Source organism: Barbus barbus, assembly GCF_936440315.1.
Source record: "Barbus barbus genome assembly, chromosome: 7".
Classification (NCBI taxonomy): Eukaryota; Metazoa; Chordata; class Actinopteri; order Cypriniformes; family Cyprinidae; genus Barbus; species Barbus barbus.
Window position 1 is genome coordinate 26,497,563 of NC_136735.1, and position 19,220 is coordinate 26,516,782.

The 19,220-nt window shown below is 37.5% G+C and overlaps 1 protein-coding gene across 6 annotated transcripts in view; it reads right to left on the minus strand.

Moving 5' to 3' along the window:
- The window catches only part of LOC306872673 (amyloid beta precursor protein binding family B member 2-like), a 49,438-nt gene that overhangs the window by 11,544 nt on the left and 18,674 nt on the right, over positions 1-19,220 (minus strand). For 2 of the 6 annotated variants that reach the window (XM_079421354.1, XM_079421352.1), the window contains exons 2-11: positions 17,317-17,447; positions 17,037-17,082; positions 14,442-15,392; positions 9,466-9,683; positions 9,180-9,371; positions 7,932-8,006; positions 7,574-7,627; positions 6,643-6,728; positions 6,474-6,534; positions 3,025-3,171 (exon numbers count right to left, since the gene is read on the minus strand). In XM_079421354.1, coding sequence (XP_079277480.1) covers positions 3,025-3,171; positions 6,474-6,534; positions 6,643-6,728; positions 7,574-7,627; positions 7,932-8,006; positions 9,180-9,371; positions 9,466-9,683; positions 14,442-15,390 — 1,782 coding nt within the window. In that variant the 5' untranslated portion in view covers positions 15,391-15,392; positions 17,037-17,082; positions 17,317-17,447. The remainder of the gene's footprint in view (positions 1-3,024; positions 3,172-6,473; positions 6,535-6,642; positions 6,729-7,573; positions 7,628-7,931; positions 8,007-9,179; positions 9,372-9,465; positions 9,684-14,441; positions 15,393-17,036; positions 17,083-17,316; positions 17,448-19,220) is intronic. The other 4 variants (XM_079421357.1, XM_079421355.1, XM_079421353.1 and 1 more) reach the window with 3 other exon arrangements.

Sequence of the window (19,220 nt, forward strand, 5' to 3'; positions counted from 1 at the left end):
TCTGAGTCTATACTACTAGTGAAATAGATATGAACAAACATCTCATGCCTCATGTAATCACCCAATCAGTGTTTCAACCGCAGAAAGACATCAATAAAACAGTTTGTAGACACAATGTCACGTGGCATTTCATTTACCTCAGGCAAGTCATCAGTTCATTAGTTCGCTATAGAGATAAAGTCTAGAGAAAAGGATTTTGTGAAATATTAGACTATACACTCACCTAAAGGATTATTAGGAACACCATACTAATACTGTGTTTGACCCCCTTTCGCCTTCAGAACTGCCTTAATTCTACGTGGCATTGATTCAACAAGGTGCTGAAAGCATTCTTTAGAAATGTTGGCCCATATTGATAGGATAGCATCTTCCAGTTGATGGAGATTTGTGGGATGCACATCCAGGGCACGAAGCTCCCGTTCCACCACATCCCAAAGATGTTCTATTGGGTTGAGATCTGGTGACTGTGGGGGCCATTTTAGTACAGTGAACTCATTGTCATGTTCAAGAAACCAATTTGAAATGATTAAAGCTTTGTGACATGGTGCATTATCCTGCTGGAAGGAGCCATCAGAGGATGGGTACATGGTGGTCATAAAGGGATGGACATGGTCAGAAACAATGCTCAGGTAGGCCGTGGCATTTAAACGATGCCCAATTGGCACTAAGGGGCCTAAAGTGTACCAAGAAAACATCCCCCACACCATTACACCACCACCACCAGCCTGCACAGTGGTAACAAGGCATGATGGATCCATGTTCTCATTCTGTTTACGCCAAATTCTGACTCTACCATCTGAATGTCTCAACAGAAATCGAGACTCATCAGACCAGGCAACATTTTTCCAGTCTTCAACCGTCCAATTTTGGTGAGCTCGTGCAAATTGTAGCCTCTTTTTCCTATTTGTAGTGGAGATGAGTGGTACCCGGTGGGGTCTTCTGCTGTTGTAGCCCATCCGCCTCAAGGTTGTGCGTGTTGTGGCTTCACAAATGCTTTGCTGCATACCTCGGTTGTAACGAGTGGTTATTTCAGTCAAAGTTGCTCTTCTATCAGCTTGAATCAGTCGGCCCATTCTCCTCTGACCTCTAGCATCAACAAGGCATTTTCGCCCACAGGACTGCCGCATACTGGATGTTTTTCCCTTTTCACACCATTCTTTGTAAACCCTAGAAATGGTTGTGCGTGAAAATCCCAGTAACTGAGCAGATTGTGAAATACTCAGACCGGCCCGTCTGGCACCAACAACCATGCCACGCTCAAAATTGCTTAAATCACCTTTCTTTCCCATTCTGACATTCAGTTTGGAGTTCAGGAGATTGTCTTGACCAGGACCACACCCCTAAATGCATTGAAGCAACTGCCATGTGATTGGTTGATTAGATAATTGCATTAATGGGAAATTGAACAGGTGTTCCTAATAATCCTTTAGGTGAGCGTATACTCATTATATTTTACTTTACCTGTTAGTGATGTCTTAATTAATTAATGCATGTTATGAAACAAGTTATGTCAATCATTGTGTAAATGATTATATTTCAACAACAAATAGAAATTGTAAAATTTAGAAGTTAATTTAAAAACCACATTATGTGCAATTTACATGTTTGCATACAATTTTTTGAATTTGAGTGTTGATTATTATGTTTAAAAATAAATAGTTTATTGAATTTCTGTTTGGGTTCTGCTGTTAATTGTAACCCTATGGTAATGTAAAAGTGCTCCCTATAGTTTAGAGCAGAAGCTGAGGTAGATTTTTATCCTTAAGAAATTTTTAATTATAATTGAATTATTTAAAATAAAGAGCAATTAGTTTGTTCAGTAAACCATTGTTTAATTAAAAAAAAAAAAAAAAAAACATTTTATATATATATATATATATATATTTAGTTTTTTTCCCCCGCTGTCCTGAAACCATATCGAACGGTGACATCAAAACTGAGGAACGTACCCAACCATCATGATTGTGCACCGTTAAACCCCTAGTATCGAATGGCATATAAGTATATTGTAATCCATGTAATTTCATACATACAGCACAATTCAGTCAGAGCACACAGAAGCTTCATCATGTTAATTTAAAAAGTGATTCCCTAAAGACCATCATGGGTAAAACGGACACTCGTTTCCTTCCTCTTCTTTTATCTATGCTTTTTGGTACTAATTTAAAAGTAAGTATTTCATAATCCATGTAATTTCAAACAAAACGCACTGTAGCTTGACTACTGGTTCGAGGCGGGTAGCATGTTGCTAGTTTTTCAAAAAGACAGGACACAGAAACTTTGGGTAAAATTGCCAACTTGTTTGTCAAAATTGTCAACTTAATTGTTAAATTACTGATGATTTTTTCGGTATTAAAATATAATTATAACTAATGTTTCTCTTCACATTTTCACAGAATTTTTAAATGCAATGCAGTGAATTTGATCAAAATAAAGGTATCTAAGAAGCCTTCTGAAACCAGTCGGAAGTGCACCAATGATGCCCTAAAATCCTGCCTACATAGGCAACTCACTAGGTTTTGGAATCAATGTCACAGGCTACTATAAGGTCTAAGGATACTTGTGCTTGTATGTGTGTTGAAAGTAATGAATAAATGATCAGACCAGAAAATAAAAGGCAGGAGGAGAACAGAGGCTTTCTTCCTGTGTCTTGTCACAACACATTAAACTCGCTTTCTTCATCTTCCTCTTCTATTCACTTGCTTTTTTTCTGCATGACATTTTCACTTCTCCCTCTTTTCGTTTTATCCTTTCTGGTCTCTTTTATGTTTCATCCCTCTGTTTCTACATTCCCTTTTTTAAGATGATAAAAGGCATGTTTAGAAACATTGTGTATATTTTTGAATGAATATGTGTATGTGCCTTGCTAAAAAGATGAATTTAGACTAGTTTAGTGCTGGTCTAGCTGGTTGACCTACAGAACCATATAACACTGGTAAGTCAGCATGGGTTCTTGTAAATTTTGTTAGTTTGTGTGTGTGTGTGTGTGTGTGTGTGAGAGGGAGAGAGAAAGTCATATCTCACCTCTCCCCAGATGCCCACAGTGTCTCGTATGTCATTCTTGCAGTAAGACAGTTGACGAATGCAGTTGTTAACAGCGACGCTGCTTTTACCCGGGGCCAAGTCCTCTTCAGCCATCTCTACCCAGCCGAGAGAGCGCACAGCAAAACACTGTAATAAACACAAACCCACTGATTAAGCACAAACGCTGTGACAAATAACTACAGGGCAACCGCTACACACTTTATGCAAATGAAGAGCACAGCAAAAATATACGACTTAAGACATAACAAAAACAGTTTTCACAAGAACAAGCCCAGTAATATAGTATCTATTTATCCATTACATATATTCTATTATGCCTCATATCCAAAATCCTCCTACTCCTCTTTAGTGCCAGAGACTAAACTGAGGAAACACCTCTTAAAATTTTCACATGGCATCTTCTAAGAATAGCTGCTGCTAAAATGAGTGAGAAAGAGAGAGAGCGCATTCATACACATACATGATTATTTACACACACACACACAAAACCTTTTAGAACAGGGTGTTGAGATCAAAAGAGAAGACCAGTTTTACTAGAAGATTTTTTCTTTCATCTTCCACTCATTTCCCTCCTCCTTTCTCATCTGTATTTCACTCCCAGCACTCCGAGAGCAAAATCATCCATCATTCAGTCTCTCTTTTCTCTCTTCTCTTTCCTGATGAGGCACCTCCATTATGACAGTGTTTGTGTGTGAGAGAGATTAATAATAGGAAGAATGTTGTCATGCTCTTTCAGTTTGATTTTAACTGCTGCTGAAAGAACAGATCCTCAAGAGGAAGAGTGTGAAACAAGCAGAGAGGGGTTAGAGAAAGAAGGAGAGAGGGAGAGAGGGAGAGAGAGAGAGAGAGAGAGAGAGAGAGAGAGAGAGAGAGAGAGAGAGAGAGAGAGAGAGAGAGAGAGAGAGAGAGAGAGAGAGAGAGAGAGCAAGACGACTTAAGGGGAAGTATATATTAAACGGCAGATGAATTTTCATCTGATAGCACATAACTGGAATTGAAATATCCAGTAACCGTTAAAATCGAGCTATAGCGGTGGCACTAGCCCATTCAGCTGGTCCACCCAATCAAATGAGACGCATAAATTTTCACATACATTTAGGATATATTTCCGCTGCATATCAAGTTTCAGAAATAAACAGTTACTTTAGTGTTAAAAATCTAAACTGCCTTTGATTTGATACATCAGGTGATATAAATAATAGCCTAACTGCAATGTGATCTTCTATAGTTTACTAATGTTTAGTGAAGCTACAAATCAAAATGTGCCCCAAAAGCCACACATGTATAATGTTACCTGTATTTTGTATTGTTTGGTCTCTATCTGGAACAATAATTTTGCATTCTGCTGATTGAGACCTTTTCAACGTTATATGATACAAGACTACAAAGATAACATTTTCAAGAAAAGTCCCCTGTTCAATTTAGACATATATTTTCGGTGAATATTTTTAACCCTTTTCTCTTTCCATCTTTTAGCTGTTGCTAGAATTTGCATCCCTATTTTTATCTCATATATTGTAAAATAATGTACTTTGAGATTATGCACTGAGATCCACCCTACCAAGGTCCACTCACATTAACACAAAGTCCACTGATACGGTTTAAAAGTTTGGGTCAGTAAGATTTTTTTTTTTATTCTGAAAGGGCATATTAAACTCAAAAGTGACAGTAAGACATTTATAATGTTACCTAATTAAATATATTTCAAAATAAATGCTGTTCTTTTAAACTTTCTATTCATCAAGCAATGCAAAAATGTAACAGTTTCTTTGAAAAATATTAAGCACCATAAATGATTTCAACACTGATTGAATAATAAGAAATGTTCTTGAGCACGAAATCAGCATATTAGACTGATTTCTGAAGGATCATGAGACACTGAAAACTGGAGTGATGACTTCTGAAAAATCATCTTTGCCATCACAGAAATAAATAAGATTTTATGAAATATTCAAATAGAAAAAGCTATTTTAAACGGTAACAATACTTCACAATATTACTATTGTTATTGTAATTTTGATCAAATAAAGACTTTGGTGAGCATAAGAGATGTCTTTCAAAAACATCACAAAACTTGCAGACCTCAAAGTTTAAAATGGTAGTGTATGTGACACATTGTGTAATCAAATATTTGAAGAATTAAATACACATTGCAGATCACCTGTCTTTTGGAGCAACTGTACAACAAGAAGTCCATGCAGACTGCAGAATTCCAATTGGACTGGAATGTGGTACATTTTTGTTAGTGATGGTTTGCACCAAAAGGTAAATGGACTACTTTTATTGTACCTTTTTTGACCATTTTATAGCTTGGCAGCCATGGCCAACATCCATTTTCTTTAGAAGGTGAAGAACAATGTTTCACATTTTGTGGCACAAATGCATGTGACTACGCATTTATTTGCATGGTAATTGTTTCTCATGAGGATGTCTGTAAAAATACATTTACATGGCACCTCAGTGATAAAACTTGTTCATTTGGATGGCGTTTTTTTACGTGGGCGGTGGGAGAAAAACAAAAATTCCATTAAAATCACTAACCCCTGTAAATGTTGAAAATTCTCTACTTCACCATGAGAAACAATTACCATCCAAACAGGGCTTTAGTCTTTTGACAAAGAGGGTTCTGTTTAGTGTTTTATGTTAACATAAGGGTTCCTTATTGCTCCATTAAGGATATGTCTCACTCTTAGATAAAAACATGAGAAATATTAACTACAAATTTGTTTTTCCATTGTATTCTTTACCTACGTCTCTAAGCATGATGTGCATGTGCAGTTCTTTGAGCATCCAGCAGATGGCAATGTATACTTTGAATTACATTGGATGCTGGAAACTTCTGAAAGCACCACCAAATATATTACACCAATATACAAACAGCAATAAACAGCGATTATTAAATAATTTGAGCCAAATCTGCTACTTGTGAAAACCATACATTTATCAAGCTTTTTTCCAGAATAAAACGATATAAAAAACTAGGGGATGAAATAAATTGTTTGTTAAAATGATTATTTACCCCTAAACAGGATGCAAAATGTCCATTTTTCTCCACAACAGGAAAACAAATGGAATGGCCTATTTTGCATTATTATTTATTTACGAGAATGCAAGTATCTATCTGTTTCCAGTGAGGTAAGAGGAGTTGCAGCAGTTGCAACAAACGTATTTAGTAGACGTTTGTATGTTTTTCATTTGATTCATGTTTGTCTCTTACAACAGCAAATGTTAAACCACATAATGTTGCAGTTCCTAATCAAACACCAGCCAAATGGTGTGCAACTCCATTATAATGTATATTATATATTTGCTTCAGAGCTTGACAACTGCTAATTTGGATCCTGCCTTCAAGACTAAAATAAGTTCTCTGCAGAGTTGTTATCTGTGAATAGCTGCAGTATGTGCAGAACAAACTCATGTGCCCTCACCTTGGCTTCAGGGTCACTGTTAATGCTGCTGGAATCTTCCTCTTCCACGGGAGCAGGGTTTCTAAACACAGCCACACACACAGTCAGAAGAGCTATATAAATTTTCATCTCACCTTACTGTCATTTTATTCTCTCTTTCATTTATTTGTATTTATTTGCTTTCACACACCGTAGCTTGAGGGAGGCGTAGCGGAGAGTTGCGCCTTCAAACTCTTTCAGACTGGGGTCAGGGTTTACGGTGGCTGCCTGTAGATCCTGAAGCAGAGACAAAGCTGAGTTACTTAAACATGAGTACATAAACATATAGCAAAACCCACAATAGCATGGCACTGGCATGGAGCCAGTGGGTTAAGTGCAGAGATCATGCCAAACAAAACAGGAAAGCACAGTTCCTGCGATGAGTGAATAAACAAACTGAAATGAAAATGATTAACCAGTTTTAAAACAGATACAGTTTGAACCCTGTGCATTTTTAAAAAGGGATGGATTAAGAGAATGAAAAGAAATGAAGAGTGATCAAGAGCTTTCCTGAAATAACCAACATACAGTGCAAAAATCATTTTCTTAATCAGTATTAAAATATCTGAATGCATACATTAATAAAACAAAAAAATTATTATCTACAAAAACCTCAGTAAAGTTTGTTGTGTATATCCAAATATATTTAAAACAAGCAAGAACTGTTTATTTTCTTTGTTTTTTATTTAGATTTATAAAAAAAAAAATATTTGGCCAAAGTGTAAGAAATATAAATTTAGTTAGATAAATGATTTTTGCAGTACAGACAGACAAAATAACTCTAAAGCCATGCTGAGAAGAAAGGTTAAAGGTCAAAAGGTAAGGAAGGTATGAAGCAGCACAGGATCTCAGAACACAACTATGCCAGCAGAACATCTACAGGTAGAGCACCCTTTCTTAGAATTAAAAAAAAATTATAATACATCAAATGCATTTGCAAAACATGGGCTCAATATTTATCAGCCAGTGGGCAAAAATGTAATTTTGAACCCTGTGAAGAACATCAAGTTTTGACAGCAGTTTCCTGAGACATTATACTGTGTATTCTGCAGTTCAATAAAAAAACTGCCTGAGATACTAACCTTCCAGATCTCACTATCAATCTTTCCCACTGCAAAATCACTCCATGGCTGTTTCTGCACCATTATTCACACACAAACGGGAAGGACAAGGTTGAGGGGTCAAGGGTGGGCGGGTGGAGAGAGACAAGACAGGGTTGTTAGACCACTCGGCAAGCATGTCTGTCTGTGTGTGTGTGTGTGTGTGTGTGTGTGTGTGTGTATATACAGAATGTGTACAGTATATGGCTGTTCGGTGTTTGGTTGTGATCTGATTAGATGCAGTATGGATGTTGATATCTGACTCTATATTGCAAGAATCAAAGGATAGCACAAACAATTTTTCCACTGCATTCTGAGAGTAAACAAGTGTTACTGTTACCTTGTCCTCTTCCCGATGGCGTGCCTCAGAGTGTCTATCCTTCCCTGGCATTATCTGTAGGGATGAAGACCGAGGCTACACACACACACACACACAAACACATACATAGTTTTATTATGTATGACCAATATCAATACAAATTTCAGAATATATTTACATTTGACAATACAATATACACTACAGTTCAAAAGACAGTCAAATTATTTTTAAATAATTTTTTAAAGAAACTAAAACTTTTATTCAGCAAGGATGCTTTAAAATCATCAAAAGTTACAGTAAAGACATTAATAATGTCTATTTTAAATAAATGCTGTATGTAATGATGCTGTATGTAAAATATGTAATATAAAAAAATGTTAACATGAAATTTTAAATGTAATAATACTGTTTTGTATTATAATACTGTTCTGCAAATATTTGAATGGTATTTTCACAATATTCCATTTAAATTTGCTAGAAATTCAAAACAAGACATTGACATATTTTACAAGACATTGACAAAAAAGTACTTCTCAATTTATTTATTTAATTTTTTTGTGGATGCAAACCAAGTACAAAAAAATAAGTCATGTTAACCTAGCAAGATTTGATTTTGATTTAAGAAGTCAACTGAAAAGAACAGACAAACTAAATCTGGCAAGATGCATGTTTCCTTTTGTTCAGTTGTTCAGCAGCACATTGCCATTTTGAAACAAACAAAAGCATGTGAGGTTCTGTCAACTTTGCTTCATTTTATGCTGCAGCAAAAAGCATAGACTCTGACTCAAAGGCCCAAAATGAGATTCAAGCCCACTTTTAAGGACAGGAGTAATTTAATTAAAAAGGAACTGGATTATTAAGATATACTGATATGCATGTTTGTTCAGTTTAATTTATCGAGTAAGTTCTTCCATACATCTGATTTGAAAAAATAGTTGATAAAATAATAAAGGGCTGATAAAATTCACCACGCCATTCAACAGCCACTGTGTCTGGTGGGCAAAAACATTAATTTCCCACCCTAGTTGCACGGTAAATACAGTCATAGCAACCTGTAACTATATTAAGCATTTACCCAGCTCCATTTAATCCATGGCAACTGACGTGCTGTCACATCTGTAATGGCATTTCCCTGAATTTTCTTGATGTTATGAATGGTTTGTACTCATTGTGAAAGCTACCGTTAACTAAAAACACCCAGAGAATGGCAGGATATGGCCATAAAGTATTGTCCATACTGTAAAATGGGAGATTGATGAAAAGACTTACAAAGTAGCAGCTGTTGACAAATCCACAGGAAGGAACATTGCCGTCAGAGGATGAGGAAGAGTTTGAGGACAGGATAGGGGCAGGCTCCAGACATGAAGAAGACGGGATGGGGGCGGGGTCACACGAGCTGTCGGAAGTGGTGCTGCCTGAACGACTCGAAGCTCCAAAAAATATGTCGGCATGAGACATCGACTAAAGGACAACAAATGATTGGTCAATATGGATAAATCAACTGTTAATTTGTTTTATGTCCAGTTTGCGTAACAACATGATTGCAAAGGGTTACCTCGTGATCTGGAGTGGGCGAGGGTGACAGGGAGCCCAGGGAGTGTTTACGGCTGGCATGGCTGGGTCCAGTTGGCACTGGATGGCATGGGGCGGGTCTCTCCCACTGTGTGGTGCCCGTTGGAATGTGCCAGTAATAAATACCAGCCATGTCTGTCATCATCTTCCATCCTGGAGGCAAATCAGGGTCTGTCTGAAATGACTGCTCCCCCCAGATATCTGTAAACACAAATACACACGATCAGGCGTGGTCCACACACCCGTCAACCAAGATATCCAAGACTCCTACGAGCGGGTGTTATGACCGAAACCTTGAATGATGGCATTAATAAAGATGAATTGGACTGATAGCCTTTTTCCCTCTAAATATCTATACACAATATAGATAATTATTGTAAATTCTTTTGGCCACAAAAGTTGACTTAGTTGACGGCATTCCAGACCAGAGTATGTGAGTGCTAGTGACTGAACATGAGGTAATTGGCAATCAAATTAATTAAATACTTTATAAATAAAAGGTCCTACATCTTTTTTTCCAATACATGGATGTTTCAAGTGGCAACCAAATAATTAAAACTGCTGAAGTCTAGATAAGGAGTCACTTCATCTCTGTGTATTTTTGTGGGATATGAGTGTCCTGTAATACATTGTTGCTACCATGAATAGGGTTTTCTTTAAATCTGTCTCTCTCACATGACCTTGCTACTGTTTTCAGTCTGTCCTCACTCAGCAGCTGGGAATGTTTGTTTCATGTTTCAGATGCTAGTAAGAGCATTATTCACACAATGCAATCTGGATGAGGAAAACCACACATATACACAGTAAACCACAGCAGTCTGTTACTCACACATATGCTGAACAGATTCAAGCCACGAAACACGTCCTCACCAAAACCATGAAGCCATGACATTCTGTGTGTATGTGCTTAAAACAACTCTACAGAGATCCTCAAAGGACTTTGTGTCAATCTACACTACACAAATTCCATGAATATAGCAAATGACTAACAGCTGAAAAACAAAAGATTAACTGACGCTGTGTAATATGCAGCTGGAACACAAGTGATAAAATCTCTTCCATATTCTAAGCTGATGCACTGTTGATTTTTAGGCTTTCCTACTGATTCCCTTTATATTCCCTACTGCACAGTATGCAAAATCAGTATGTCAAATTAGACAGATATCTGAATACTCAGATGTGTATTGCATCTGTTAAGATCCTCAAGTAAACAGAAAGTGGACAGTTTGTATCCCATTAGGTCACAGCAACTATTCAATTCAAAAAGTTATTTAAAAAGGTTTAAGTGTACATGCTATAGGTACCAAGAAAGGTGTTCCGTATGCATAAACTGTTCTTAAACAACACCAAAGTAATTTGTTGACTTGTTGATGGTCACAAAGGGTCAAAGGACAATGCCAACATGGTGAATGTAGTGGGACTCTCCACCCATAATCCCATTAGTCTACAATCCCACTCCACATAGCACAAATGTTGGCTGTGAATTCACTTTAATTGTCAATATAAAAGTAACTTGTGGCTGGAAGCTTATCTGGATAAAAATCTGTCAATCAAAAGGATTTGAGTAGAAACATAACATTAAAATTCTGTTATCTTATCAAAAAAAAGATGCGGTCAATTTTACTTCTGTTTATCAAAGTTTTGCCAGCGAAATCCGCTCATTTCAGTAGGAATCCAATGTAGATTTTGACCAACAGACAGCTGCTTGGTTTGAAAGTGACTTTTGTGTGAGCTGTGCTTCATACATAACTACATTATTGACAACAATTTTCATTTACACGGTGTATGAATCCAATAAAAATGTGTAAAATTAAATAATTTGTATAAAATCATCAAATAATATGAGCAGGTAACAAGGGTTATTTTAGTATCTCTGAGATACTGTTGTATTTTTTATCAATATTTAAATGATTTTCCTCTATTTCCGTTTTAGCACTTTGTGATTTTTGTGATTTATATTTATATATATAAACACCTTTATAGTGTTTATATATTTTTCTTTCAGTTTTAGTTATTTTAGTAGCCAAGATCAAGTTCAACTAAATGAACAACTAGCTAAAATAAAATAAGTAGCTAGAAATGTTTTTGTGAATTACGTTTTAGATAACTACAATAACCCTGTGAGTAACATGCTGAGGAAGAAAGCACTGAGTAGCCTCACTGTCGCTTTAAGGCATGACTCACTTCAATGAGGCTTATTAATTAGCCAACAGAACTGACTAACTGAATGAAACAGCTATTAGCCAGCACTAGTCAAGTACAGCAGATCTAATCTCCCAGCATACAAAGTGAACACAAGTTCTTATTAGAGACATCTCCTGCACCCAAGTTCTCTTTCAGTAAGACAATGAGGCACTGCAGTGCAGGAACTGTAGTGTTCTTTAATACTGGGTATTATGCTGAGGTGCATTATGGGACTTGTAGTCCTTAATATATAAGTGGGTCACCACAGCTGCCTGAAAACCTCATTACAGTTCAATGAAACCCTTATATAGATTCAAATACAAAGAAATAGAGACAACAATCAGGTTGATGTTTAGTAACGGTCTGGATTTTTCAGCTATTTTTTTCCAGGTAGACAGCGTGCTAGCATATAGTAACTATCCTCGGCCTAGATCTAAACATTCGACCCACTTTCGATAATGTCTCCCTCTTTCTGCAGTCTATAAAGCATGTGGCGGGCAGAGGGGGAGGGGAGGACAGCTGTAAAATTCACGCACACACGCGGACCGAAGTACCATGAACATATGCACAAACTTTAGTATTCAGCACACAGCTCGTGACATCCTTCACTGCATCCTCCCTCCTTCCTTATCTCTCTTCTCCGCCTGCATTTATGAGCATGCACACGCAACGGAGGCGCGTAGCTACATGCGCAGCACTGACTCACAGCCACACAGACACACCAACGCGCAGTACCTACCCTCGTAATTCACTATAACAATGGCCAACATGTAGTCTTTACCCAGCATCATGACTGAGCAGCCGCAAGCAGAGAGGATGACATGAGAGGAGAGAGGAAAGCAGAGGCAGAGGCGGAGAGAGACAGAGGGGGTGAGCGACTGATGGAGAAAGTGAGAGGGAGAGACGGGGTGGGTGAGCATGTGAGAGCAACAGACTGTGTTTATTTGCTGTTTATTTTTTATCCAAATCTTGCAGGAAGAGAGATATCAGCTTCCTGTCCATTCGGGACACCTGATTGGTCACGCGGCCGCACAAAGCCACCTCCCTCGCCGAACGCTCGGTCACCCCGTCAACCCCGAGATCATTTTTCCTGCAGTGTCACTTAACGTGTGGTCACGTGACCTTGGTATGACAAGATACAAAAATGGTGGGAGAGGGATGGATGCGCAAGAGTTAGTGTGCTGCAGTGATACCAGCTAACATCTGGGTGTAAAACCAGTTCGCAGCTGTCCATTACCCACCATGCTGACCGAACAGCCCTGCCACACACCTGTGAGGTTTTCCTGTCTGGTGAGAGAGATTTTGACAGACACTGTGTCAATGGTAGACTGGTTTGAGTGACAGTCCGGGGGCAGAGAGGAGACTTGTTACCACAGAAACAGCCATCTTGACTCACCACAAGAAACTCCTGCACCATTTATCCTCGGCATAAACTTCATGGGTTGCAAGGCACCCCCTCCTCAAAAAAAAATATTATTTAAGCACCCTCATGTCGTTCCAAAGCTGTATAATTTTTCTTCTGTGGAACACAAAAGGAGATCTATTGAAGAATGTTGATGCTGCTATTTTCCATACAATAAAAGCACATTAACATGCAGTTATAATAACAACAGCTGCATATATTTCAAAGTGCGCTCCTGTGGCCTCATGGGATCTTTGTTATCCTACAGGACCACAGGGGAGAGAAACATGGTGGATGTAGTACATCCAGATTTCAGAACCACTACACACATTCATACTATATAGAACATACTAATGGTCGCAAAGAAGTACTTAGTCGGAGAGTATGCGATTTTGGATGCAGCTCTAGTTTTGCAATAAATTTGTATGAGGAACTGACAAATTTAAAGGGATAGTTCCCCCAAAAACTAAAATTCTGTCATAATCTATTTCAAACCCAAAATACTTTTGTTCAACTTCATCAAGCGAGCATGTTTGGGCTTTTGTTTACAATATTTGATGTTATCTGTGTATGTGAGTTGATCAATATTTACATGTCAATAAAAGCCTAAATTAAATCTGTTATATAAAATTATCATGTCTCATTAAAAGACTTGGAACAAACCACTTGATTCATGTGGATTATTTTTACAATGGCTTCATGAAGTTTTTGATGCTTTAAAAATTTGATGGAATGGATTTTAAATATCTTAATTTGTGTTTCAAAGACAAATGAAAGTATTAGGTGTTTGGAATGACACGAGGGCTAGTAAATTATGACAGAATTTAAATTTTTGGGTGAACTAATCCTTCAAGTCACAGAAAATCTCTCACTGTAACTCTCAGAGCTCACTTTTGAGGGTTTTTTTCTACTTTTTCGAGCTTGATAGCCACTTGTCACTGTCCACTTTCTTTATATGGAAAAGAGCAGAGTGAACATTCTGTTCAACTTCTTATTTTGTGGTTCACATCAAACATGTTTGGAATAACATTAGAGAGAGTAAAGATAACGAAATTGAAATTTTTGGATGAGTTCTACCTTTTAAAAACAATATTTTCAATTGACAATTTAAAAAAGAAGGTGCACACAACAGTAAACATGCTTTTAACATGCTCCACAGCCTCAATCTAAACACACACTGTGCTGCGTTTACCTAGATCACACTTCAGTGAAGTGAAAAGTGCAAACACACAAACACCTCTCTGCCAACGCACTTCAGTCAAACTGAAAACCACACATACCACATGAGTGCACCAGATCCACTACACTGGGCCAAAACACACACACACACACACACACAAAACCATATTGAGCTTTGAAAGTGTACTACTGACCGCTCTCTTCTGGCGAGCCCAGTGATGCACTGTCCTGTGACAACGTGGTCCAGCTGGACTCCTCGTCACTGTGTGGGAGGTTCTGGATGCGGTTTAGTGCCCGGTCTGTCTTGGCTCCTGTCCGTGGTCTGTCCTTTTTCGTCTCCGGTGAGGAAGAGGAAGATGAAGAGCCGACAGACAGGAGGGGCGTGTCCTCAGGGCTGTGCGGTTTACTTGGAGACGAGGGACAGGGATTCTTCTCTTTGTCCAGCAGAGGCTTAGTGACATCCTCATCCTGCGTGTCAGACAGTTCATACGACAGGTCATCCAGGCACGACTCTAGGTAACTCTTGGTCTTAAGGTGCTCGGGTGACTTCCTATCGGAAACAATCTCTGTTTTCTCAGACAGAATGAGCAGGTCGTCACAATTCTCCACAAGATCCTCCTCATTAGTGTCATCGTCAATTAATTCATTTATTTCCTCGTCAACAAGCTCGTTGTTTGGGTCAAAGTCACTGTGAACTTCGTCAACGTTAGACTCGCTGTCCAGGCTTAATTCCTCAACATTCCTCAACTCATCATCGATGTTGAGCTCTGAGTCGCCATCTGCGTTTCCATCTTCATCTTCTTCGGTGGTGTTCTTGTTGTGATCCTGTCGCTCTGCAGCTTTACGTAACTGATTTGCACCATTTTTGGCCAGTTTAGGGTTGGCAGTTGTGGCTGAAGATGATGAAGGTGGTGTCACGCCTTCGCCCAGTCCCATCGCACTCTGAATGCTTGTGAGTGCGTACTTCTTCCTGCACTTTGGGGGCGTGGCCTGGCCCTGTTTGATGACATCACCACTAAGCAGTTGATTGTGTGAGGAACGCAGGCTGAGGGAATTGGGCGGAGTTGCAGAGGGCCCGTTGCAATTGGCTACATCCACAGAGGGGGAGGGGTTATGTGGTGAGGGCACGCAGACTGACATCATGGCTAAAGTTAGAAAAAAAACAGTCAAAAACACAAACGCATTAAAGAAACACTCCACTTATTTTGAAAATAGGATCATTTTACAACTCCCCTAGAGTTAAACAGTTGAGTTTTACCGTTTTTGAATCCATTCAGCCGATCTCTGGGTCTGGAGGTAGCACTTTTAGCTTAGCTTAGCATAGATCATTGAATTGGATCAGACCGTAAGCATCTCGCTCAAAAATGACCAAAGAGTTTCGATAATTTTCCTATTTAGATTGGCTGAATGGATTCGAAAACGGTAAAACTCAACTGTTTAACTCTAGGGGAGTTGTAAAATGAGCCTATTTTCAAAAAAAAGTGGAGTGTTCCTTTAAACAATAAAAGAGAAAAAGTTTTTTTTTTAATTTAAAAAGTTTCTAAAAAAAAAATCTATGTAAATATTTCTAATATATTCTTAATTTTAAAATGTATTATTATTTTTATTTATTATTTGATTTGTCAAACTAAAGCAGCATTTTGATCAAATTTAAATCCCTTGTTTTTGTCCAGTGGTTGATTGACAGAAGAGTAGGTGGCTTCTCGCTGTTGGTTAGGACAAGTCAGGACAGATTAAACGTAAACGGGCTCAAAGAAACCAGTTGAAGCAATGTGAATTAACATCAACATGTGCATCACCTAGAATTTTCGTTGATTAAAAGTGAAGGAATATAAAAATATGATAATACTGCAGATAGATCGACACTGGGACTGAATCAGCAATGACGTTCATGAAAAGCTTATTTGTCTTTGATCAAGCAGCTCTGCAGACTGTGCTTCTTCTGTGCTACCAAACTGAATTACCACATTTTAAATCAACTTAATCTGATGGGAATTGAATGCGATTATAGCTGATTTACAACCCAGTGCTTCATACTATGATGCGATTGGGTGGAAAATTAAATCAGGTTCATGCCAAAAGATGAGCTGATTTTTGCTAACACTCAAAGAGAAGATTCATAGAGACACCACATGCACTGGGAAAGAGGATGTATCCAATCACACAATAATCCAACATATGAAGACAGATGGATACAAACTGGGCTCCAGACTGTGACTAAAAAAAATACAAATTTGAGCACCATTGGCAACAGTAGAGAACACTTTATATGCCTCCATATTAATTTAATCAGATAACATCTTGTGATGAGTCAGGCATCATACTCATCCAGTGAATTATTTAGAGCTGTTACTGAATTCACAGCTGATTTCGTTACAGAACTGCGAGTCAGTTTTCAGTTGTGTCTGATTTAAAATTGACTGAGAACTGGGAATGTGTACTTTAGGTTTGTCAGATTTTATATTACTATTTATATTTCATTTACTAATGTTAACAAATCAGGCCTCATTGTAATATGTTACCAAAATAATAAATGGTATTCTAAAAACATTTAAATTTACTACTGAATATTATGGGTTATTGTCTAGCATACTGAAATCCAATTGTAAGGCTGAGTTGACAATGTTTGAAAATAATACTGTTGATATGTTGGATCAACAACATCTATAGAGCAGTTCTGAAAAATGGCAACTAGCAAAATCAATTAATCTCCTAAGAGGTTCATTTTAATAGCCAGTGTAGATTTTTTAGTCTAGTTTAAATCATATCCTGACAGTGGGCTGTCTGACCTTGTACAGGTTTTCTTGTTGAGCCGGAGACGCTGCCAATGTAAATCTGCACCAGAAAATAATACAATTACCTTCTTTCATCATCCACAAACACACATGCATGCAAATGTAAATAATATGGATTCATTCCATTCATCCTATATCAATTCAGTGGTGTAATTGTGCATTTATTCACAATTGCAAATGTATAGCTTAAATTTCAGTAAATTTCAGTATCATATCTGTATAACAGCAGAGGTTAATACAAACATGTTCCATTCGAGCAGGCAGTCACACTCACAAGGGAGATGAGGATTATGGGTATTTCCACAGAGCCTCCTGGGCCATGGTGTAGAACAAGTGCATCATCAAGGTTTTGGCCAATCAGCACCAGCTGTGTGTATCACCATGGAACCACTCAAGAAATCTATTCTGAACACAATAAAAAATTATGATTATAAAGTAGATGACATATGGACATTTTTACTTGATGCACTTTCACTCAGCTAAGGTCAGTGATGTGTGAGTGTGTGTGTATCTTCCAGGACATCTCCTGCTGTGCGTGTAAACAGCATGGGGTAGAAATATGCATCTGGAGCACAATGATAAAAATAACTGTCAGGGTGGAGGCACAAACAGAAACATACACTCAATCTCAAGAGGAATCACCTAACTGGGAAGTAAATGAGAATGAAATGATTTTTCGCTGCACGGATCAAAGGGCATACATGTCTAAATATCAAAACCAAAAATAGCTAGGGCTATGTCATATATCAAGTATCAACACTTTTTATTTAGTCATTAAATTTCCTAAAGAGTTAGACTAGCTTCATAACCCATTACTTGAGTTATATGAGTGATAAGATAAAGGCTTTTAACAGCTTGAGCATTTCTCATTTAAATGTCAGTAAAAAATAAATAAAAAAATCAATTATGTAATTATTTTTAAAAAAGTAGATTTCCATGAATCAGTTCAAACTTTGAATGCAATATAGGTTCAATAGAATTTTTCATAAAAATATTACAAATAAGCACTGAGATTTTGATTCAGTTTGGCATTTTGTATCCATGCATCAGAAAATAAACAGAAGTAGAGCAGTTCAGTGTGTGTGAGAGTGTGGTGAGCTTTAATTAGAGATGTCTGACTGGTGGCTAACCTCCCTGAGATCCCTCTTTCAGAATCATGCATCGCTCTCTCTCACTCAGGAGGTTGCCACACTTATGACCTTAAAGAAAGTGTGTGTGTGTGTGTGTGTGTGTGTTTGAGTACATGAATTGAATCCGACCACAGTAATTGACCCTCCGCTAAGCTCTGCACCTCTTGGTTACTGTTGCCCACTGTAGGCATGCTTTACAAAATTACCCATAAGAATGAAGAGGAGATTTCCGTGAACAGTGTGGTTTTCAGTAAAATGTGCTCATAAAGCATTTGGCCTGGAATGAAGTGTGACATTGCAAAGTAATTGTTTTTATCTCCTCAATGTTTTACTACATTAGATCACGCAGTAATGTTACTAAACACTTATCAGTCAAATGAAAAAAAAAGTCTCATTAGAAAGTGCTTAAAGGGTTAGTTCACACAAAAAGGAAAATTCTGTTATTATTTATTCAGAATTTTAATATCCTTTCATTATTTTTGTCTTATCCATTTAAACACCACACAACCAAAACTTTCACACATCAAAAAGTACAAAAAGACACTGTAAAAAAAATAATGTATATGAATTGACCCGTTTAAATCCTTTCTGACAAACATGGTTGCTTTATTGGATGAACTAATGTCGTTTAGACTATTAGACATATATAAACATTGATTAACACACATACACAGAGCTTACACACATTTTGTTTTGTACTTTTTGATGCATGACAGTTTTGGACTTCCAATGGATGGAAAAAAAATATTAAATATTAAAATTAGCCTCATTTCTGAAGTGTTTTTGGTTTGGAACAACATGGGGGTTAGTTAATGATAATAGAATTTTCATTTTTGGGTGAACTAAACCAAAACTGCTTTTCAAATAATAACATTTTTAATTTCTGTTTGATTCTCAGACAAAGCTGGAATGGCTTCAGAAGACTTAAGAACTGAGGTTATTTTCGTAAACGAAAACTAAGATGAAAACGGTTGATGAAAAAACTATTTCGTAAACTGAAATAAAATAAAAATGACAAAATATTTGAAAAACTAAAACGAAACGAAAC